The sequence below is a fragment of the Rhineura floridana genome, chromosome 11 (assembly GCF_030035675.1).
Source record: "Rhineura floridana isolate rRhiFlo1 chromosome 11, rRhiFlo1.hap2, whole genome shotgun sequence".
NCBI classification, from domain to species: Eukaryota; Metazoa; Chordata; class Lepidosauria; order Squamata; family Rhineuridae; genus Rhineura; species Rhineura floridana.
In genome coordinates this window covers 2,078,566-2,102,815 of record NC_084490.1, presented here as the reverse complement: position 1 = coordinate 2,102,815, position 24,250 = coordinate 2,078,566, and the positions used below count along the sequence as shown (strand labels likewise).

At 45.2% G+C, this 24,250-nt stretch overlaps 1 protein-coding gene across 1 annotated transcript; it reads right to left on the bottom strand.

Moving 5' to 3' along the window:
• Positions 1 to 1,211: 1,211 nt before the first annotated feature.
• On the bottom strand, positions 1,212 to 24,250 carry LOC133366620 (asialoglycoprotein receptor 1-like). Its single transcript, XM_061589907.1, has 9 exons — positions 24,028 to 24,250; positions 17,856 to 17,989; positions 15,345 to 15,461; positions 8,101 to 8,196; positions 7,416 to 7,487; positions 6,634 to 6,720; positions 4,864 to 5,015; positions 4,597 to 4,703; positions 1,212 to 2,151 (listed from the first exon to the last, which is right to left on the bottom strand). The coding sequence occupies exons 1-9, from the start codon at positions 24,045 to 24,047 to the stop codon at positions 2,001 to 2,003; spliced, it is 936 nt and encodes a 311-aa protein (XP_061445891.1). The 5' UTR covers positions 24,048 to 24,250; the 3' UTR covers positions 1,212 to 2,000.

Here is a 24,250-nt window from a genome sequence, read left to right as displayed (position 1 = left end):
TTCTGGTTTAATTTGTTCTAACACCCAATTATTTGTCCTTTTCGCAGTCCATGGTATGCACAAAGCTCTCCTCCAACACCACATTTCAAATGAGTTGATTTTTCTCTTATGCACTTTTTTCACTGTCCAACTTTCACATCCATACATAGAGATCGGGAATACTATGGTCTGAATGATCCTGACTTTAGTGTTCAGTGATACATCATTGCATTTGAGGACCTTTTCTAGTTCTCTCACAGCTGCCCTCCCCAGTCCTAGCCTCCTTCTGATTTCTTTTGTCTCCATTTTGGTTAAGGACTGTGCTGAGGTATTGATAATCCTTGTCCTCGTTGTCAACTTTAAAGTTACATAAATCTTCTGTTGTCATTACTTTAGTCTCACAATACTTGAACTAAATCCAGTCAGACTAATTGGCAGAAGATTCAGGATGGACAAAAGAAAGGACAGCTGTGTGCATCCCATAACCAGTTAATGGAACTTGCTGAAGATGTAGTGATGGCCATTAACTGGGGGGTAGGGAAGAAATCTGATTCAATTCACATTTAAAGGCAAAAACTATCGTTTATTTATTTATTTATTTATTAAATGTATGCCTACATTTATATCTACCTAATTTAAATTTATGCCCACCTAATTTGCACTTTCCAAACCGATACGCAAACAGAAACATGGACGTCCTTTGAAATTTGCATTTCTCTGGATTTTGCAGTGCATTTCTCCAGCCAAGCATTGTGCATAAAAATGCATCTATTAGTGAAAGTAACATACAAAATGCATTTGGGGAAAATTGCTTTGCAAAAATGTGTATATTAGGCAAAACTGCATTAAAAAGGTGTTCATTAGGAGAAATTCAAACTAAAATATTGATGAATTTTTGTGAAGATTTTTTTTTAAAAAAATAACAAACTGATGTAGAAATTTGGAAAACTGAACTTTAGATTGGAAAAAAGAAAGTGAGAGAAACCAGAACTGACATATTTGCCCAGCCTTACTTATACCAAAGGTACAAAGAGAACTAATTTGATTCAATGTTGTTCTGCATTTTATAATCTTATAATTGTATTATGTTTTCATGCTTTTATTGTACACAGCCATATTTTTTAAAGAAATGAGTTGGCAGTTTATAAATATCCTCATACATAAATAAAACAAAACAAATATTACAAAGATACCGTACCCGCATCTGAGATCAGCACTCCAAAAAAAGACACTTTATTTTTAAAAAATAATAATCATGCTTTATTTTTTTTAAAAGACACAGTTGATTAACTTGATAACCACAGATTTATTTAGATTCATAACTTGCAGACCTCTGCACATAAGGCTGGAGTCTCACTCCTGCCTCATCTCATTTATCCTAATCCAGTCCTTACAACAAGCAAGCGTTTCATTTTATGTATTGGATGAAATGAAGCTGAGCGAAAGAGTGGTTTGTCTGAGGTGTCCCTCTGAGTCTATGCCAGAGATGGCTTTCGAACTTAGGTCTGTCTAACACTGTCTGCATAGGAATGTGGTGACTTATGTGCACATTCTGTTGGAATGCTTGTGAACATTCCATGACATAGCCCAGCCACTCAGCCAATGACTGATAAGGAAATACGGACAGCCAATGGCAATCGGTTCTTGGCCGATTGTCGATAACTCATTGATTGATATAGTACCATCAGCTTATCTGGCGTATTAGAAATAATAGATATGACAAATCCTTGCCCCAGAGGGTTTGCAATCTAAAACAGAGGGAAACTAATAGAGGAGGGTTGGACAGGGACAGAAGCATAGGCAGGAAAAGGAAGAATATGCAATTACTTCAATGACACAAACGTTGGCTTAGTTAGAAAAGTTGCTTCCAGAGATTATGGGTTTTGAGGAAAGACTTAAAGGAAACAAAGGAGTTCATTGCAGGGTTGTAAAAATACGACCAGAAAATCAGCTGCGTGGAACTCCCCATAGAATCCAGAGGGCTGTGGTGGTGGTGGTGGTGGGGTGTCTTCTTTTTTCCTCTACAGCCTTAGCTCCAACTCGCACATCCATGTGTAAAGGCGGGAACAGTGGTTGTCATTCCACAGACCACTGGGGAGCATGTGGACACAGTCTTCCCCTCCCCCCAGACCATGGCCGTACCAGTGGTCCGGCTGCCCTTCATTCCAGTCCCTAAAAGAACAGCAGGGGGGGGGACAGCAGGAAAGAGACCAATTATTTAGAGGGCACAGGGGAAAGAAACATAACGTGCATTTATTGTCGTTATGAATAGCAATTACCCACTGTATTATTTATCTGTTCATATTCTGCTTAATGAGAGCCTGTGTGGCGTAGTGGTTAAGGTGCTGGACTATGACCTGGGAGACCAGGGTTCGAATCCCCACGCAGCCATGAAGCTCCCTGGGTGACCTTGGGCCAGTCACTGCCTCCCAGCCTCAGAGGAAGGCAATGGGAAACCCCCTCGGAACACCCCTTACCATGAAAGCCCTATTCGTAGGGTGGCCATAAGTCAGGATCGACTTGAAGGCAGTCCATTCTGCTTAATGTCAAAATGGACTTTTAAGGGGTTTACTGATATGAAAACCAATTACACAAGCATTAAAATATAAACATCCAGTGTTAATATACACAACAAGACAATACCAAACATATTCTTGCCATGATCTGGAAATGTGGTGCATGTCCCACTCACACAGGGGGTTTGCAAAACCAGAGACAAATCAAATCCCACCTTTGCTGAGAATTGCAGCCTCTGAAACCCTCTATGGAAAGGAACAAAACTGGCGAAAAACACCCCTCTCCCCTTCATGATGTCAGGAAAAGGTGGCAAAGCATATCTATGGATAATTTTGGAAGGGGACCGCTGCCTTTCAGAGCAATGCAGAACTCCCCAGATTCACTTTTAGACAAATTCATGGAGGGTCAGGCTATCGGTGTCCATGGTAGCTATGTACTGCCTCCACCATCAGAGGCAGCAGGGCTCAGAATCCGAGCTGGGAAACGTTTTGCAGCCCGTGGGCCACATTCCCTCGTGAACAGCCTTCTGAGGCCGGCATGCCGGGGTGGGAGGGGACAGAGACAAAAGTAGGTGGAGCCATGGATGTGTCTCTTACATCTGTACAGCATGGCACATTCCAGCGACACAAAGCCAGAGGTTTCTGTGTACACACACCACACAGACACACATCTCTCCAAGGACACATGCCAGCCATTAAACAGCACTCGGGGAGGGTGCTGTACCCTAGGGAGAGACATGGCTTGGGGAGAATCCAAAGGGACAAGCAGAAAGGTTTCTTCCCTGGGCCCAAGGGTCCCCACCTTTGCTCTAACCACTAGTTGCTGGGGGAGAAAACTGGGAGAGGAAAAGGTCCTTCTCCCAGCACTGGCAACCTGAGATCCTTTTAGCTGAAGATGCTGAGGATTCAGAACATCAGAAGAGTCCCTGCAGCAGCAGCAGCAGCTGAATCAGGCCAACAGGGGCCCACCTAGTCCAGCAGATCCTGTTCTGACAGTGGCCAACCAGATGCCCCAAAGGGAAGCCCGCAAGCAGGACCTGAGTGCAAGAGCACTCTCCCCTCCTGCAGTTTCAGCAACTGGTAGTCAGAAGCATCCCACCCCTGACCAGGGAGGCAGAGCGTAGCCCTCACGGCTAGCAGCCATTGATAGCCTTATTCTCCTCCCTGAATTTGTCTAATCTGCTTTTAAAGCCATCCAAGTTGGTGGCTATCACTGCGTGAGCAAATTCCATCATTTATGTGCTGTGTGAAGAAGGATCTTCTTTTGTCTGTCCGGAATCTCCCAACATTCAGTTCCACTGGAAGTCCACGAGTTCTAGTGTTATGAGAGAGGGAGGAAAACATTTCTCTGTCCGCTTTCTCCACACCATGCATGATTTTGGACTGCCTTCAAGTAGATCCTGACTTATGGCGACCCTATGAACAGGACAGGCCATTTCCATTTTTCCCAGCATCCTGAACCTTTTCCAGCTCTACAATATCCTTTTCGAGGTGGGGCAACCAGAACTGTACACAGTATTCCAAGTGTGGTCGCCCCATAGGTTTGCATAAAGGCATTCTGATATTGGCAGGTTTCTACACACTCCCACGCATCTCTCCATCCAGGGAAGGAAGAGGCCTGGTCACAGTTCAAGGACACATTGCAGCCAAGCAAAAGCCCTTTTTTGTCAGGAGGGGGAGGGTCTGGACAGATAGAGAGCCTGGAGGGCTGGATTCAGCTCCTGGGCCGAAAGTTCCCGACCATGTATGAGAGGGATTTGCACCCCTCTGTTCCAGCTCACAAATAATAACATCAATTTACAGTAATAAACAAAAGCATAAATAAATAAGACAATCACAAACAGTAGCCAGAAAAGCAAAAAAAACCCAAAACCATTAAAAGACAATAGTGAGGAGCCATCAAGTGAAAACAATTTTAAGGACTACTAAAAGATTGCTGGAAATGCTGCCCTCTTCACTCATTTTCATTAGCATCCTTGGAAGTATCAAATAATTAAATAAAAATGAAATAAAGCCACTGCATCAAAGGCAATTCTGCTCCCAATTTCTCCCGGGGAGGGGAGTGGGGGAAGCAGGGGTATGTGTGATTCATTGAACTCACTCTGGCTGAAGGCTGTACGAGGACCCGTCCACCCACTTCCAGTTCCCACTGACATCAGTTAGGCCAATCCACAGGTAATTTGACCGCTTGCGCTGATTCACGAAACTCTAACAGGAGAAAGCAGACATTCAGAACTGGCACGTTCCCAGATTACCTTGCGCTGGAGCCAAAGGGCCCAGCTGGCGCTCCTTGATGGAAGGCAGCCTCCCTCCCCCTTCTCTGAGGCAGCCCCCTCCCCCACAAGGCACCCACGCCCGGCCCACCTACACTTTCATTGGGCGAGTTGATGATCACCAGGTGGGCATTTTTCTTTTCACAGTCAAGTTTTGCCAGATTCCACGAGGCTGGTGTACTGGACATCCAATAGCAGCTCTCCTCAAAACTCTGCCAACCTTTAGGGCAACAGCCAGTTTTGCTGCCTGTCATGGGGGAGAAAAGGTCTCTCTTTACCCTCATCCATGCAACAGCTGCACACATACCATCCCCTTAAGGTTCTGTAATGGGACCCTATACTACATTCAGCCCCATGGGGAGGCTACATTGGCCGTCAGTAGAAGCAGCGCCTTCTCTGCACTGGCCCCAATGTTGCTGAACCCTCTACCAAGAGATCTACACAGTGCATAGTTTGACTATGGAATCTGCTCCCAGAAGAGACAGTGATGGCTACAAATTCATGGAAGATAAAGCCATCAATGGTCACTAGCCCACAGTTGGAAAAAGCATGCTGGAAGCTGCAGGAGGGGAGAGTTGCTGTTGCGCTCAGGTCCTGCTTGCGGGCTTTCCACAATGGGAATCTTGTTGACAACTGTGAGAACAGGATGCTGGACTAGATGGGCCACTGGACTGATCCACTGGAGTCGCTTTATGCTTTTATGGCCCACAGGCAAGTGGAAAAAACATCCCAGGAGGAGTCCTGGGGCAAAGGAGACTTCACAGTCTAATGTAGCAGAACTGAAAGTACAGGGACATTTCCTCAGCAGCCACTGGCCTGTCGCCGAATTGGGACCAGAGGGAAAATCACTCTGCCACTCAGACTTGTTAAGGGGGCCACCCTAACTCCACAGAATGTTGCATTATGGCCATTTGCACAAGAATGACAGGCTTTATCTCTTCTGGGCTCTCGAAATTGTGCCTTGCAGTCTTGTCAATAAACCCTGTCACGTTGTTATTGCTAATAATATCACAGAAATACATGATCTGGTGGGGAAGGGGAAAGGGAAGACCCCCCAAAATGTGAGGGGATCAGAAGAGAGAAGGAGAGGTGTGGTGAGACCCCCGGGTGAAGGATCACTGAGCAACACCTAATAATAATAATAATAATAATAATAATAATAATAATAAAAATGAGGAGGGTATTATTTATGGCAATATTCCCCAACCTGGTGACCTTTAGACATTTTGGACTAGGAACATAGGAAGTTGCTTTATGTTGAGTCAGACCAGTGGCCCATCTAGCTCAATATTGTCTACCCTGACCGGCAGTGACTCTCCAGGATTTCAGGCAGGGGGTCTCTCCCAGCCCTACGTGGAGACGCTGTCAGAGATTGAGCTTGGGACCTTCTGCATGCAAATCAGGCGCTCTGCTGTGGAGCCACGGCCCTTTCCCCTATAAATAGGAACAGAGGAGCCCACCTTACGCTGTGGGAGAGTATGGGTCCATCTAGTTCTGTCCTGCCTGCACTGACCGGCAGGGGCTCTTTTATGCAGGGGAGATCCTCAGCCCCACCTGGAGGTGCCGTTGGAGACTGAACTTGTGGCCTTCTCCACGCAAGGCGGATGCTCTCCTGCCGACCGATGGCTCTTCCCTAATCCCCGTCAGCCCCAGCCAGCTCCACTTTACATGACTGCCTCCAGATGCCTTTGACTACAAGTCCCATCTGGCCAGCAGACCTGTGCTGCCTGGCGCTGATGAGAGCGGTCTTCAGAAACGTCTGGAGGGCACCAGGATAGTGAAGGCATTGAAGGGAACACTGCCAGCCACCCAAGAAGCACTACCTGACAGACACACGTCGCCCAGTTTGGTTTCCCGCTTCTCACCATTGCTTTTCATCTCCATCAGCCCACAGTGGAATGTTCTTGCATCCTGCTGTAAAGAATCCAGCTGGGATTGGATGCGCTTCTTGGCTGGAATAAAAGAGAGGCAGAATTAAAGAGCATTGCCCCCCCCCACGTGCACACACTTATACTCCCCTGTAGGACTAAGCCCCATCCTTGCTCTCCAATGGCCCTGCATGCCCCCTTGCGTCCTCGCTGATCTGACTCCCACAATCAGAGCAAATCCAAGCATGCCTCTGAACTCCAGTTGCTGAGGGTCACAAGTGAGCAGAGCGCTCTTGAGCTCACGTCCTGCTTGTGAGTGCCCTGTTGGGGAATCCAGCTGGCCTCGGTGAGAACAGGATCTGCTGCGCTGAATGAGCCACTGCTGTGAACCAGCAGGCTGTTCTAATGCTCTTGCCCCTGATTTCCTAACTGGATATTCCCATCCCAACCAGATCATGAGCAAGTTTTACCCAGAAGCCAACATCACACCAGACTCCCAAGCTGGCAGAGTTAAAGTAAGAGCCACAAGTCTCTTGGCAAGATCTGAGGTTGGAGCAACTCAGGTTTAGCAATGGGCACCTTCATTCATTTGTAGTCCAGCTATGGTCTGGCAAAGAAGTCTGTTTGCCAGGCCTAAGTTCTGAGCTGCTGTACACTTTCTCCCCCTCTCCAACATGACTGTGAAATGTCCTCTTGGAAACTGCAAGGGGCTAAAGGGGCCATGAGGTCACATCCCCACCATACCTCACATACTCATCCATGGGCACCGCCCCACCCACCTTTCTCCATCTTCTCAACCTCGTCATTCATCGTTTTCTCCAGCGCTGCCAGTTTCCACCCTGTGCTGTTCCCTAGAATTGGAAATATGAGGACGATATAAAAGAACTAAGAACAAATGCACAAGTTTGCTTTTTCCCCCTCCACCCTCTCAATCCCTTTTCCTTTCGTCTCTTTTATATTGGAAGCCTCAGAGCAGAGACTGTCTTATTCTTAACATTTTCAAGCCCTTCTGCAGCGCGGGGTAAAAATGTGTTGCTTTCATAAAAAAAACAAAGGCAGCCAGCGCTGGTCCCAGGGCCAACCCACTTTGTTGTTGTTGTTGTTATTTGATGTCTATCCCGCCCTTCCTCCCAGCAGGAGCCCACTTCTCAAGGATCCAGCACCAGCTCCTCTTCTCTGGCATTTTGACGGGGGCAGCGGTTCTTATTTACTGAATTGGGGCCCGTTTGACGTGCAGGAACCACAGCAGTGCCTCTCCGTCCCTCTCTTCGGGGCTCTCCCTTCCAGCCACCACAGGAGCCTCTAGACAAGCTGGTTCCATCCAGCTCTTTTGGACTACAACTCCCAGCAGCCCTAGTCCAAATCAGCTGGAGGCCACCATGTTGGGAAAAGGCTGTTCTAGCCATTGGTGCTCAGCACCTTCCCCAGAGCTGCTCCTTCTACTCACCCCATTCCTTCACTTACTCTTGTGCTGGAGGTTCCTCAGCTCCACTGAGACTGTCCGGTTAAAGCTTCTGAGGGCCTCCCACGCAGCCCCTTGGTCTTTGTTGAACTGGGCTCCTAATGGAAAGCAGAGCGAGACTGGCAGCCTTTCCCTTGCACGCTCCTGTCCTGCTTGGCACGCTTCCCCCTCCCCCCAGAAAAAGTGTATACCCAACTGACCTTCTACAGCATTGTTCTTCCCAACCTGGGATCCCCAGACAGCATGGCCAATGGTCAGAGATGAGGGGAGTTGTAGTTCAGCAACATCTGGCGACCCAAGGTTGCAGAACACTGCTCTGCAGGATCTTCCTTTACATACTCATCTCCACTTTGGATGCTCAGACCATCCCTTATCCATTCACCTCTCCATGTTCCAAGCATAGAATCATAGAATAATAGAGTTGAAAGGGGCCTATAAGGCCATCAAGTCCAACCCCCTGCTCAGTTCAGGAATCCAAATCAAAGCATTCCCGACAGATGGCTGTCCAGCTGCCTCTTGAATGCCTCCAGTGTCGGAGAGCCCACTACCTCTCTAAGTCATTGGTTCCATTGTCGTATGTTAGGAAGTTTTTCCTGATGTCCAGTCAAAATCTGGCTTCCTGCAACTTGAGCCCATTATTCCGTGTCCTGCACTTTAGGACGATCGAGAAGAGATCCCGGCCCTCCTCTATGTGACACCCTTTCATGTACTTGAAGAGTGCTATAATATCTCCCCTCAGTCTTCTCTTCTCCAGGCTAAACATGCCCACTTCTTTCAGTCTCTCCTCAAAGGGCTTTGCGTCCAGTGCCCTGATCATCCTTGTTGCCCTCCTCTGAACCTGTTCCGATTTGTCTGTATCCTTCTTGAAGTGCAGAGACCAGAACTGGACGCAGTACTCAAGATGAGGCCTAACCAGTGCTGAATAGAGGGGAACTAATACTTCATGCAATATGGAAACTATACTTCTGTTAGTGGAGCCTAATACAGCATTTGCCTTTTTTGCAGCCGCATCGCACTGTTGGCTCATATTTAGCTTGTGATCAACGACAATTCCAAGATCTTTCTCACATGTTGTATTGCTGAGCCAGGTATCCCCCAAGCATGCACCATTCCTTATTAAATTATATTCCTGTAGTATGGGATTTACGGCAGGGCAACAAAAGCACAGCCTGGTTGGCCCTGACCTCTGAGAGGGTCTTTTCAGCATTGACTCTCCATTTGTGGAACGTCCTCCCCAGTGAGGTGCATCAGTCTCCATCACTATTGACTTTCAGGATAAATTTGAAAACATTCCTGTTTACCCCAGGCATTTGATGGCTGAAGGCTGCTGTTCCTGGCAACCTGAAGATCACTGATAAAATAATGTTTTTAAGCTCTGTTTTAGAATATTTTAACTACATTTTACTATTCAATTTCAATTCAGTTTACCCAATAAGGCAAATCATCAGATAAAAGAAAACAGTCTATAAAACATTTAAAATATACAATAAAATATAAATATGACTTTAAAATGGAACGTTACAGTTTGAAAAAGAGGACCATCTTACGTATCCTTTGAACTGAAAAAAGGAACTTAGCTACTAGCTCTGTGGTCACCTTGTCAGTATCTATCCTTTTAGCCGTGGTTTGGAATGTTTTTCTTGTTCTTGATAAATTATTTTTGTTTATCTTTGCTGCTCTGGGCTCCTTTGGGCGGAAGGGTGGGGTATTGTTATTGTTGTTGATGTTCTTGTTGTTATTTTGCCAGCCTCCATGGTCACCAAGCAAATACCCCAAGAAGTATTTCGGCGAAATGCTGTGGCCCAGCATCTGCTTTGCATGCAGAAGGTCCCAGGTTCAATCTCCGAAGGCACCTCCAGTCAGCAGAGGCAATACTGAGCAAGGCAGACCAGTGGGTCTGATTCCGTGGAAGGCAGCTTTCGATTCTCCTATGTTCCCTCCCAGAGTCTCAGTTCCCAGCTCCCTTAACAAACTACAGTTCCCAGGATTGTTGGGGGGGAATATACATTAAATGTGCTTGACATGTACACGCTATTATACCTAGAAGGATAAACACTCATTGTCTATTACACAATGGCCTGAGAACCTTACTGCCCTTGCCATGTTTGAACATATTTCTTATAAATGTCAACTTTGCGTGGCTGTCCGGGCATTTGGATGGCATATGCGAGCCTTTTAAGTAAAGTTCTTTCTCCACTTTGCATCCATCTCGAAATTGTTTTGAAATGTTTTGATCCTTTTACCGTTGGTGTGTTTGTCACCCTCGGCTCCTCTGGGAGGAAGGATATCAATGTAAGCAATAATAATCTGATTTATACGTTTAAGATGGATGTATTGACACTGGACAGCCAGTGTGGCGCAGTGGTTAAGGTGCTGGACTACGACCTGGGAGACCAGGGCTTGAATCCCCACCCAGCCATAAAGCTCACTGGGTGACCTTGGGCCAGTCACTGCCTCTCAGCCCCAGAGGAAGGCAATGGGAGACCCCCTCTGAACACCGCTTACCATGAAAACCCTATTCATAAGGTGGCCATAAGTCGGGATCGACTTGGGCAGTCCATTTTAATTTCCATAAGTCTTAGTGATCTAAATGCAGGGTAAAAGCCTGCTACTTAGGTAAGTACACATACTATATAAACTATAAACTACATGGGAAAGGCGTTCTTATAAACTACATGACAGCCAGTGTGGTGCAGTGGTTAAGGTGCTGGGCTACAACCTGGGAGACCAGGGTTCGAATCCCCACACAGACATGGAGCTAACTGGGCCAGTCACTGCCTCTCAGCCTCAGAGGAAGGCAATGGGAAACCCCCTCTGAATTCCGCTTACCATGAAAACCCTGACTTGAAGGCAGTACATCATCATCATCATCATTGTCGATTATGGTATTTTTAATGTGAGCTGACGGGTTTTTTTCCGTTTCTTTTGCCTCACTTTTTTCTCTCTCCCTCAGTTTTTATTTCTCTTTTTCTTCTTTGTTAAATTTGTTATTAAAAATAATTTTATAAAATGCACCTTTCCTTCCGCCTGCCAGCTGGTCCCACATCTCTCCGGGATGCTCACCTCCTCCATTTTGTACACTTTCTTACTGCATGGCAAACCACCCACACTTTGCTTTGCAGTCTCTCCGGGGGATGGGGGAGCAAGACTCTTCAACCTGTTTATCAGTGACCTAGTTGAGGGAATCCTGACCAAATCTCCAGACAGGCCGCTGTGTTATCAAAGAGTCCTGTCCCACCTTCAAGCTAATAAATTTTATGATGGGGAACAAAATGAAATGTACAGATAGTGACAATTCAATTAGTGCTCGGATGCATGCAAGATAACCCTTTTTAGACCCTTTAGCGCTGCAGTGAGAGGTGATAAAACAATCAATTTAGCAATGCGTAGTTAAATAACAGATAGAGTGGGAATGAGAAGCCATTGTGTCTAACAAGACGCAAATTAATTTAGGTGAACTTCCTTAATGAATTGTAATTCAGAAGATTCACGTTTGATCACCCCAAAACCTCAAAATCAGCATAATTGGGATTGATAACTAGCATCTCAGAAAACAGGATTAAAATTCAAAATGACCTCAATCAGAATGGGAAACTAGGGGCTCTTCCGGGAAGGATTGCTTCGCTTGTGCCTGCCTCTGAGACGAGCTCTCGTCTCAGAGGAAGCTTTTTCAGTTTTAAAACCAGTCAAAAGGGGTTTTTTGACTGGTAAAAACTTTCTCCCAGGCAAGGGAGAAACGAAGAGATCATCCACAAGCTTCGTTGTGTTTGTTGGGGGACTTGAATTCATTAGGATTGCCTATGAACGAAGGACCAGCCAGCAACGTCGGACGGAGCCAAGGAATTTCAAGCAAGCTCAAACTGATTAAGCGAGACGTTTTTCTTTTCTTCAAAGAAAAACAGATTTTAACAGGCAAGCATTCTTCTTTCTATCCTTATCATTTGGCTTAAATTGTTGCAGTAAAAGAGATTTGTTAAAAGAATCAGCAGTAAAGAATCCCTGGGTGAGTTATAACTTTTCTCTTTTATACACGGAATTAAGGCGGAAGGAAATCGAAATAGCTTATCTTTGTTTTTATTGCAAAAAGCTGGCCTGGAATTGAGAATTATAAAGATACAAACAGATGAGAGATATCTAATCTGAGGAGAAAAATTTTGATTTATATGAACTTTTGAGTATTATATGTCTGGGACTATTTTTTCTGGTCTACTTCATTTTGACGAATCTGCTTGTTCTTTATGCCACTAACTATTTGGATGCTGTGAACTAAATTTGTTTTGCATTCTTGGACACATAAGAGATAAGGCAGTTTGTGCTGTCTACATTATGATGTCATCAGGTTTGGAATATTAACTCCTTTGTTGCTGGAAAAAGAAATAAATTGCTCTTTGCTTGGGAATAGTGGTACATTGGAAATTGAAGGGTTTTTCTTCTTCTTGGTTTTAAAAATGACAAAGTGGCTGAGACCCTGGAAGTAAATATGTTTCAGAAAATAATGGATGAGATTGAGATAACGAAACAAGAACTTAGACATGGCAAACAAGAGATGAAAATTGAATTTGGCAAAATGAAGCAGGAGCTGAAAGAAATAGGGGATTTTATGAGAGAGGAGGTTGATGAGATCAAACATATAACTAGACAAGCAATAGAAGAAGAAAGAAAAATTAAAGGGAAGATGCAAGTCCTGGAGATTGGAACAGATATATCAAATGTGGAACTGGAAAAAGATTTGGAGTTTATGGACCTTAGAGATAAAGATTACTGTTTGGAATTCAGCGTTGTCCCTGAAGAAATTGATGAAGATATCAGAGATAAAGCTATCAATGTTTCGAAAAAATTTCTGGACTGGAATGATGTGATGGAGCTTGAAATAGAGAAAAATTATAGAATTAATTATAGATATGTGACAATGGAAAAACTCTCAAGAGATGTGCTAGTGCATTTCGTAAAAAAGAGGAACAGAGATATGACTTTACAACAACATTTCAGTAACACATTCAGAATTGATGGCAAGGAAATATTTGTGAGGAAGGAAATTCCCATCAGACTCTTATTATATGACTATGACTATGACAGCAAGATTATTATGGATGCAAGGATGGAAGATGGAAGATGGAATTAACACTGATAATGGAAGAATGGCTATTGAAATTACTGGACCTAGCAGACTTGATGAGATGGATTAATCAACATGTTTATTTGGAGAAAAATTGATGGATATATTTCTCAAGGACTGGAAACCTCTCTGACTTTTTGCGGAAAGAATAAAGTGATGTTAATGAGATTTGATGATTAATTAAGATAACTACTGGAGGAAAGTGATTTTGTAATATATTAAGAGACAGGTTTGTTATATATTATAGACCTATAACTGATCTGCGACAAATCGGAAGTCAACATTTTATTTTATTGTATTAGTTATTAATTTTTGTTTTGTTTTGTTTTGTTTTTTGAAACTTTGAATAAAAAAATTAATGAAAAAAAAAAGAATGGGAAACTAGGGCAAAACAAAATTAAATTCCAGAAACAAGTTCTGCATTTAACCCAAAAGATCAGGAAAGCCGGGTGAAGCACCACAAAGAAATGCACAGAGATATGTTGGGAGAGTGTGACAGGAGCAGCAGCAGGAAAACCTTCTGGGGCCCTGAGGCCTCCATGGGATTTATTGATTGGGAACAAAAATCCTGACATATGTCTACTCAAAGGAAGGCTCACTGAGTTCAATGGAACTTATTCCAGGTAGGGATGGAAGGATCCGTCCACTTCAGTTCTCCCTGTTCTCATTTTTCCAATCTTAAATTCAGTTCTCAACATTTCTAATTTGCTAATTTATTTTTTAATCCTCATGAAAACTCGTAAGAATTTTAATGTGAATCTTTCCTAATAAACGCATCTTTGTATGTAGCTTTGACTGATGTACACATTTTTGTGAAAAATTCCTCTTATTATATTGCATTTTCACTGATATCCTCATTTTTACGAACATTTTCTCCTAATATATGCATCTTTGTAAACACTGTTTTGCTGGAGAATTGCATCACAAAATTTGACAAAAATTGAATTTCAAAGGATGGTTGTGCGTTGGTTCTCATATTGTTTGGAAAGGTCACATTTGATACATTCACCTTTAAATTCAACAGGAATCTAATTTCTTCCCTGTACCTACTTGGCAGTAGATCATGTGAAAAGGGTCTGGAGACTAGTCAATCACAAGCTGAATGTGAAAGCGGCAATGTGATGTGAACGCCAAAAAAAGAGTAATGTGACTTTAGAGCGCATTAATAGATCCAGGGAGACTGGTGGCTCCAATATCAGTGGGGCAGTGAATCCGCTCCGGGTTTTAGTCCGAATTTTCAAGGAGCTGTCCAGGGTACTTTGCACTCCTTGAAAGTTTGGACAAAAACCTGGAGCAGGTTCACTGCCCCACTGATATTGGAGCCACCAGTCTCTACCAAATGGATCCATAGTTTCCAAGTCATGGGGAGTAAGAGTTTCACTTTGTTCTGCTTTTGTTGGGTCTCGCCCAGAGTGCTGGGTCCAGTTCTGGGCGCTGCACTTTAAGAAGGTTGTAGCAAACTGGAAAAGGTTCAGAGGAAGGCAACGGAGATGGCCTGGAGTGGGGACATGGTAGCTCTCTGGGGTGCCTTTAGGTCTGCCCTCGCAAAGAAGAGGGCAAGGACTGGTTCTGCGCGGGTCCCAGTGGCAGCTGGTGGCTGCATGTCAGTGGGGCACTGGAATCCACTCTGGGTTTTAGTCTGGACTATTGTCCAAGGTGCTCCATGGCCATGCTTGCTACAGCTGATGGGAGTTGTAGTTCAGCAACATTTGGAGGGCCAAAGGTTTCACCACACCTGACACAGACATTTGGCCTTGCTCGCTCAGGCGTTGGAGGGTGTGTGTTTTCCACCAGCCTTGCACACTCCCTCAGAATCTTGCTCACTTCATCCCACATGCTCAGCCAGAAGCCTTGCACATCCTCTTCCTTTCCCCAATGTTTGCCCAGGCCACTCTGCCTTACAGTTGGGCCCTCCAGCTGTTTCGGACCACCACTCCCATCATTCCCAGCACACACAGCGGTGCTGATAGCAGCTGTTCCCCCAAATTTAGCCTTGCTGGCTGGAGGCCGATGGGAGTTGCACATGTCCAAATCTTCTGGAGGACACCAGGTTGGGGAAGTCTACTTCTGTGCACTGAATTGTCCACCTTCCCTAATGCCCTTTGGCGCTGCCTCTTGCCCAACACTCACTCTGGATGCCAAGGAGAGCCACTGAGAGGGTCAGGATGCCGCAGAATGCCATCAGGACCAGGACGAGTCGTTTTGTGGGGCAGGAGCGGCGCCAGGACGACCGAGGGGGAGGCAGCACTGGGGGGGTAGAAAAAGAGGCATCATTTCCAAGCTGAGGTACCCCCCGACCAGCTACCCTCTTAAGTCTTCCAAAGACGCTCCTCTACTGCTGCAGGCATCCAAACCTGCCCCCAAGAACCAGAAACTGGGGTTACCAAGGTGGGGTCCCCCAGGAGAAAAGGACTCTTTGGGGCAAAACCCAGGAGTCTACAGAGTGGCATTCAAGCCACGGAGGCCGGTCTATGAGGGCGAATGAGCCACTGCCCCGGCAATCTCAGCCTGCCCCCCCCAGCTGGCCCCCCACTTGCCTGCAGCCTCACTTACAACCAGTCAGGGGGCAGCTCTGCATGACCCTGAACATAAGAACAGAAAAAGAGCTAATGGAGAATTTTTATATATCCACACATGTAAACATAGATATCAGTCGGTATTTGTTTATGAAGTACAAGAAAACCACAAGGAACTAAGCAAAAGGCCCACAGGCCTTTGAGAGCCCTAAAATCCAGTCTCACAGAGTACAGACCTGTAGTGGGAATGCAACGAGTGCTGGATGTGCTGGTTAGATCTTCCAATGGTAAAGACGGAAGGTTTTAGTTAAATTATGGGGAATTCATATATTCCTATTCTCATATGTATCGTATATAGATATAGATATATAAGTTAAGAAATACATTCTAAGAGCTGTAGGAACCAAGGAAAATCATAAAGAAGCAACAGGTATGCTTGCCGTGAACTTTTAACAACCCTGACTAAAGCAAGTTACAGGTCCACGTACGATTAACAAATGGATTGGGTAGGCCTGGCCGATCTGGAACAATGGAATATGCTATGTGCTAGATATGCACGGCAGACCAATCAGAATAGTACAACGTTAAGGGTGATAGTAACTGGTCTCAACTGGCCTAAAAGCCATCCGGAAGGTGGGACAGCAGAATAGCAGTTACATCGGTCAAGGAGACGGGAATATTGGAAATATTAGCCAAGGGGACAGATTGGCATTAGCTAAGACAGTAGAACAATGGAATAGGAGATGTTTGCCAAATATGCATATACATGTGCTCGTTTTAATAATGTTATCTGATTGGTTTAGAAATACTGCAGAAAGGCGTAACCTTTATGTAATGTTTAGAGGAGATGGTATGATTGGTGTAAGGATGTCACATGCTGCACTTAGTACTGTATAAAAGAGCCATGCAGTCGGTGCCTCATCGCAGTCCTCACCAGACTCTTTGGGAGGCTGACCCTGCGTATGCTTGTAAAGAATAAAGGCCAACCTTTTTGCTTCAAGCCTGCGTCTTCATGTTTTTCCCAAGGACCCCCAGTCCTAGATCCCCAAAATTCTCCATCAGAGCCTGCTGGATCCAGCCCAAGAGGGCCCATCTAGTCCAGCATATCCTGTTCTCACAGTGGCCAACCAGGTGCCCACAATGGGAAGCCCGCAAGCAGGACCTGAGCACAAGCGCAACTCTCTCCTCCTGAGCTTTTGAGCAGCTGGTACTTGGAAGCACACTGCCTCCAACTGCTGGTCCTCTTGCCTTCTGCCCACCAGCCCCAATGGGCAGCAGCCGCCGCCGCATTCAAGGGTCATCATGATCCCTGATTTTTGCCCCATCACTGGCTGCCAGGAGCCCACCTCCTTATTTATTTAAATTTATTTATTTAAAATATTTCTATCCCACCCTTCTACCCTATAATAGGGTACTCCGGGCAGCTTACAAAAATAAAATCAAACATGTACATTATAAAATGGTAAACAATAAAATCACAAAAACATTAAAATAAATTAAAATACATAAAATACACACACACACACACACACACATATATAGGGATTGGTACTAAAGGGACTACAAAGGTAAAATTTAACGTAGAAGACATAAAATCAGTGTCAGGCTCTACCTTCAGTCCCTCCCAAAGGCTCTCCGGAACAAGATCATTTTCAGAAGTCTCCGGAAAACCATCAGGGAGGGAGCAGAGCGGGCTTCTTGGGGTAGGGTATTCCAAAGCTTGGGGTGACAGCTGAAAGGCTCTCCCGCGTGCCTATCAATCTAACATCTTTCACTCCAGGCACGCAGAGGAGACCAGAGGCAGATGATCTTAAATCCCGGGCAGGTACATATGGGCGTAAGCGGTCCCTCAGGTACATTGATCCAAGGCCATTTAGGGCTTTAAAGGTCAGAACCAGCACTTTGAATTGGCCCTGGAAACAAATTGGGAGCTAGTGGAGTCGATAAAGCACAGGGGTGATATGCTCCCTGCGCCGTGCTCCTTTGCCCTTCTCTAGACCTGCCACTTCCCAGTGTCACATCTCCAGTGGGGGGCATTGTCATAGGCAAGGTTAGGCCCAGAGCCAATCCTCCCACATGCCCTGCTGATGGGCCAGCCCCACTTGCCCGCATCCCCAGCGGCTACCTTCCCTGAGGCGTTTTCCACTTTCATCCACAACTTCCGGAGCTTTGAGGTCTTCCTCCTCCGTGGCTGTTGTGGGCTGAGGGTCCAAAGCTGCCGAGGTGGAGCGAGGGGGAATCTCAGGTGGGACGCGAAGACTAGAGGGAAGAGAAGAGGCATGTGGGCTTGGGATGTCGCCGCATGCATGCACACGCATTAAGATGTTATCGGAAGAGACCATGAGACCAAAAAGAGGCTGAAGGTGTGTACACCACACCCTATACATTTAACGCACATGGCTTTGGCTTCCCCCAAAGGATCCTGGGAAATGTCGTGAGCCCTGCTGGAGGGGGGGGTGACTGATGAGAATGAAGTGGAGGAGGACATAGAGTGGGATGCTTGAGCCGGTGAGAGGTCTAGTGGGGAGTTGGACTCAGAAGGCGCCCAGCTCTGGACTTTGACAATTCAGCCCCAACAGTTCCAGATATCCCTGTGGAGAGTCACCCTGACCAGCAGGTTGTTTCCCAGCCTGACGCTTCCCTTCTCCCTGCGCCCATGTCGCTCATAGGCAGCCATCCTCCCTCTGAGGAGGAAGACGGGGCAGTGACGGGGGTGCCACCTTTGCCTCGCGCCAGGAGGCGAATGCAGCGGGAAATTCAACAGACACAGTTGAGGCGGAGCCTTTGCTTGCACATGCCCTCCCCACAGTGGGCACATGCAACCAGGGCACCTGCCCAGCCTTACTTAAGCCAAGTGAGGGGAGGAGGAGTTGCTGAGTCAGCGTCTGTCCCAGTCTGCGTCTGTGTTGGAATTGCTTTTTAATATGTTTTTTTAAAAACCTTTCCCCCCCTAAACAATATGTTTTTTAACCCTTTTTATTTAAGAAGCTTTTAAAAAATGTTTTTAAAGTTGTTTTGTTGTAATGTATTTTAAGGTCTGTTTTTAAGAGTTTTTAGTGCTTTTGTTTGCCGCGCTGGGCTCACGCTGGGAGGAAGGGCGGGATATAAATCAAATAATAAATAAATAAATAAATGTCTTAGTGCTGCAACGTTGTGCCTAGTTAGTCCTAGAGAGGTGCTGGGTTCCGAGTAAGCAGCGCACTGAATTGAAACTGTCTCTCACTACAATAAAACAAAAAAACACATCCATGTCTGAGTCTGAGTTCTTTGAGTTGAGACAGGACAGGAACTATAGAGTGTTAAGGGTGCTGGGAACTGTGGTTCTGTGAGAGGTAAACTACAATTCCCAGGATTGATGATGATGGGGGGATGAGCTTTAAATGTATTATGTGTACACAACCTGAGTACTCTGCCATTCAGGTCACATCCATGGCATACATTTAAAGCACTCTTGAAGCACATGGCTTCCCCCAAAGGATCCTGGGAACTTTAGTTTGCCCCTCACAGAGTTATAATTCTTAGCACCCTTAACAAACTACAGATCTCAGGATCCTTTGGGGGGAAGTCATGTGCTTCAAGAGTGCTTTAAATGCATGGTGTGGCTTGGATGTGACCTTAATCGCTAAAATTGCAATCTTGTCCATGTGTGAAGAAGGGCGGGAAGTAGGGTTGCCAGGTCCATGGCCTGAGACTGATCCTGTATCTTTAGGAGAAGAGAAGGTCAGCCAAGCGCAGGTGTTCTTGCAACACTGTAATGAGAAAAACCACAAGGTGGAATTCTCCCTTCCCCCTGCACAACTTATAAAGATACAGAAGACCTCTTGGAGGCTGGGCCTGGCAAGTTGTGCAGGGGGAAGGGAGAATTCCACCTTGTGGTTTTTCCCATTACAAGGTTGCAAGTACACCTGCACTTGGCTGACCTCTTCTCCTAAAGATACAGGATCAGTCTCAGGCCATGGACCTGGCAACCCTAGCCAGAAGTGGCATGCTACAGCAACAGAGTGGACAATGGCCTCGCATGCTTGCTACAGCCTGATGCAACACGGCAGGTGCACGTGGGAGAGTGTGACAGCAGCAAAGGCACACAAAAAATCAATATTCTGGGGCTCTGAGGCTTCCATGGATTTTTTAAATTTGAGAACAAGAATTCTGGTATATATCTACTCAAAATAAGGTCCATTGAATTCAATTGGACTTACTCCCAGGTAGGGATGGATCTGTCAGTTCCATTTCTTTGTTCCAATCTTAAATTCAGTTCTCCACATTTCTACAGCAGTTTGCCATTTTTTTAAAATCCTCACGAACATTCTCTACTTTAGTGTGAACTTCTCCTAATAAACACTTTTTGTATGCTCTTTTGACTAAGGTACACAGTTTTGCAAGCAATTTCTCCTGATATAATACATTTTTGTATGTTATTTTCACAAATATATTCATTTTTATGCACTCTTTTCCCTAAGCAGAATGCTGGAAGATTCAGGGCAGATAAAAGGAAGTCCTCCTTCGCACAGCACATGGTTAAGGTATGGAACTCCTTCCCAGAGAAAGCAGTGATGGCCAGCAACTTGGATGGCTCTAAAAGACAAGTTCATGGAAAAGTGCAAAGCTATCAATGGCTACTACCAAGGCACTGTTGGTGAGCCCTTTACCTGCCCAGATGGTGGATGTTCATCCTGTTCTAGATGGGGTTACACTCCCCTTGAAGGAACAGGTTCGTAGTTTGGGGGTCCTTTTTGACCCTTCCTTGTCGCTTGAGGCTCAGGTGGCCTCGGTGGCACGGAATGCGTTTTACCATCTTCGTCTAGTAGCCCAACTACGCCCCTATCTGGACAGTGACGATCTCGCCTCAGTTGTTCACGCTCTGGTAACTTCTAGATTGGACTACTGTAATGCGCTCTACGTAGGGCTGCCCTTGAAGACTGTTCGGAAACTCCAGCTAGTGCAAAATGCGGCAGCCAGGCTGTTGACGAGGACCCATCGGTCTGCGCATATAACACCTGTCCTGGCCCGCCTGCACTGGCTACCCATCTGTTTCTGAGCTAGATTCAAGGTGCTGGTTTTGACCTATAAAGCCTTATACGGTGTGGGACCGCAGTACCTTGTGGAACGCCTCTCCCGCTATGAACCTACCTGTCCACTTCGTTCAGTATCTAAGGCCCTCCTCCGGGTACCAACTCATCAGGAAGCCCGGAGGATTGTTGTTAGATCTAGGGCCTTTTCTGTGGTGGCCCCCGAATTCTGGAACAGCTTACCTGAGGAGATACGCCTGGCGCCTATGGTATTTTCTTTTAGGCGCCAGGTTAAGACCTGGCTATACTCCCAGGCATTTTAATGTTTAATGTTTAATGTTTTCATGTTTAACGTTGAAGGTTAATTTGCTGTTATGTGTTATTGATTTTATTACACTATTGTATTTTAATCCTGTTTGTACACCGCCCAGAGAGCTATTAGCTATGGGCGGTCTAAAAATGAAACGAAATAAATAATAAATAATAAAATAAATAATACTAGCCCTGACGGCTGTGCTCTGCAATCATAGTCAAAGGCAACATGCTTCTGAGAACCAGTTGCAGGAGAGAGCACTCCTTGCGCTCAGGTCTGCCTTGCAGGGTTCCGTTGGGGCATCTGGTTGTCCACTGTGAGAAATGGAGGCTGGACTAGATGGAAGGCCCCCTTTGGCCTGAGCCAGCAGGCTCGTCTTATGTTCTTAATATATGCATTTTTGTAAACATTGTTTGGTTAGAAAACTGCATTGCAGAATTTGGAAAAGTGTGAATTTTGAAGGATGGCTGCTGCCGTTCTCATATTGGTTTGGAAAGGGCAAACCTGATAGATTTGGCTTTAAATGTGAACTGGATTGAATCCCTCCCCCCTCCATGTTTACTCCTAGGTAAGTGTGTATATAATGCCACAATTACCTGGGATTAAGTCCTCTTGAACCTAGTGGAGGTTACTTCTGAGTAGACATAAACAGAGGACTATAGCTCAGTGGCAGAGCACTTGCTGCACACGCAAACAGCCCTGGGTTCAATCCCCGGCATGCCTAAGTAAGGTTGTAAAAGACTCCTTACCGGAAACCCTGGAGGGCCATTGCTACCAGTCAGCGCACACAACACTGAACTAAGTGGACCAATGGTCTGACTCAGGCATAAAGCAGCTTCCTGTAACCTAAGATGTTACTAAGCAAGCCATTTTCAGCCTCAATTTACAATCGAGGTTTCATAATACTGCCCTACCTTACGGGGTTGTTGCAAGGATTGCTACAGTATAATTAGCACCTGCAAACTTTAATCAATTTTTAAAAATTGATTGACTAAAAATATTATTTGGAGAGCCATTTTAAAGCACAGACACAAATGCCAATTTTAATACATCCTTACAAAAATTGAAGATATCAAACAGATTGGGCATTCTCCATTCTCTCTTGACACCTGCTGAAAGACATCTCTTCGGAGATTATAGTGGCCTACCGCAACATGCGCATGCATAATTTAGAGAATTTCTTTTTGGGGGGCTTCAGAACAATTGTTTTTCCTCATATGTAAATATAAGCAATGAATTAACTGACATAAACCCTAACCATTACTCTATTAACAGTGCACCTTTGCCTGGGTGTTCTCAAAAGTGAGTTCCATTTAATTTGAATTGGGAGGGGGGGAGCTGCCACTGAGGGTACCATAAGCGGGGCCCTACTGTATGGCTAATGGTCAGAGTCCAGTACAATTCAATTGCCAGCCCAGCTGGCTTCTATATGTGGATGGGTGGGAGTTCAGGACACCATCTGGTGCTTCGTCAATGCCCAGATTAAGACAAGCTGAGGACCTAAGATATGCCACGTTACTCCATATGCTTTGAGTTGGATTCCTGCATTGAGCAGGGGGTTGGAGTCGATGGCCTTATAGGGCCCTTCCAACTCTACTGTTCTATGATTCTATATTACCCCATAAGTTACTCCTTACCCCATATGTGCCCATCTGTGGAACTGGCAGGTGCCACATACTACTTGTTCCGCATTTGTAAGAAATTGATCCTTTAGTGTCGCGGCACTTTCATTTTGGAACTCCCTGCCTAATGACCTCAGGCAGGCGCTTTCGCTGTCCTGTTTCCGGCACTTGCTTAGAACAAAATTTGGCTTAGACAAGCCTGCCCAGACATGGAAACTGTTGGCATGTGTTTTAATCTGTGTAAACTTACTGTTCATTTTAATTATCTTTTGAATGTTTCTGAATACCTGTTAACTGTCTTTTATTGATAATTTTAATATTCATTATAATTTTTTTGTAAACTGCTTAGAGGTTCTATTACAATCAAGCATTGTAGTAATAAATAAGCATTGAAAAAAATACATTTAAGAGGTCCCATAGCATCAACGCCCCCAAATGTGTATTAACAGAAAGGACCCCCCAAAATAGAAATAATAAGGTTTTATATTTGCATATGTACCAGTACAACATAGACAAGAATGCAACTAAAAACTAACCATCTAACCAGTAATTAAAAAAAATTAATTTAGTGGCCCCTCATAATCGGAGGCCCTAAGATCCAATGCCATTATTGAGAGCACCTTAGATTGCTGGAGTTTATACAGCGACAGGAACTTCTAAAGCACAAGGAGCAGCAGTGGTAAGTAAACAATTCAATATTAACATCACAAAGCATGTGTTTTAGCATGTGTTTTAAATTGTTTTAAATTGTTAAACTGTGTTTTAAATTGTTTTTAAAAGATGTGTTTTTAAATTTGTATATTTGTTTTAATGTTTTTAATTACTGTAAACCGCCCAGAGAGCTTCGGCTATGGGGCGGTATATAAGTACAATAAATAATTAATAAATAAAAATAAATAATAAATCCTTTGTCTCAGGTAGCAAAATGTCTTGGACAAGCTCTTCTGTGCTGCCCGACAACATTTCCTCCGAAAGCCAACTATCCCCACTAAGGTTGCCAGGTTCCTGGCCTGAGACTGATCCTATGTCTTTAGGAGAAGAGAAAGTCAGCCAAGTGCAGGTGTTCTTGCAACCCTGTAATGGGAAAAACCACAAGGTGGAATCCTCCCTTCCCCCTGCACAACTTTTAAAGATACAGAAGACGTCTTGGAGGCCGGGCCTGGCAACCAACTTTAAAAGTTGTGCAGGGGGAAGGGAGAATTCCACCTTGTGGTTTTTCCCATTAGAGCGTTGCAAGAACACCTGCACTTGGCTGACCTTCTTGGCTGACCTTCTCTTCTCCTAAAGATACAGGATCAGTCTCAGGCCAGGGACCTGGCAACCCTAATCCCCACTTCTTCTTGCGCTACTTACTCGGCAAAAGACGTTGCCATACTCCTGGCCCGGAGTCGACTCTTCTTCCACCTGGCTGCGACCTAGCAGGACCACGGAACCATCCAAAACTCACAGTCCTGTCTGCTCTCTCGGTTCAGCAAAACATTGACCTGTGCAAAGTTTGGACAAAGCTATTGTCTGCCACTGGATGGCTCAATCTAGCCAGCCTACCAGCAACCATGTGCTTCTCTCTATGTGCAGT

Bases quoted from the DNA above. Each gene is read 5' to 3' on its own strand.
- LOC133366620 (XM_061589907.1), bottom strand. From the start codon at position 24,047: ATGGCAACGTCTTTTGCCGA. The intron at 8,197-15,344 runs GTGAGTGTTGGG...GCTTTCCATTAG, and splicing joins GGCTCTCCTTGGCATCCAGA to GAGCCCAGTTCAACAAAGAC. The intron at 7,488-8,100 runs GTAAGTGAAGGA...TTCCAATTCTAG, and splicing joins GAGGAACCTCCAGCACAAGA to GGAACAGCACAGGGTGGAAA.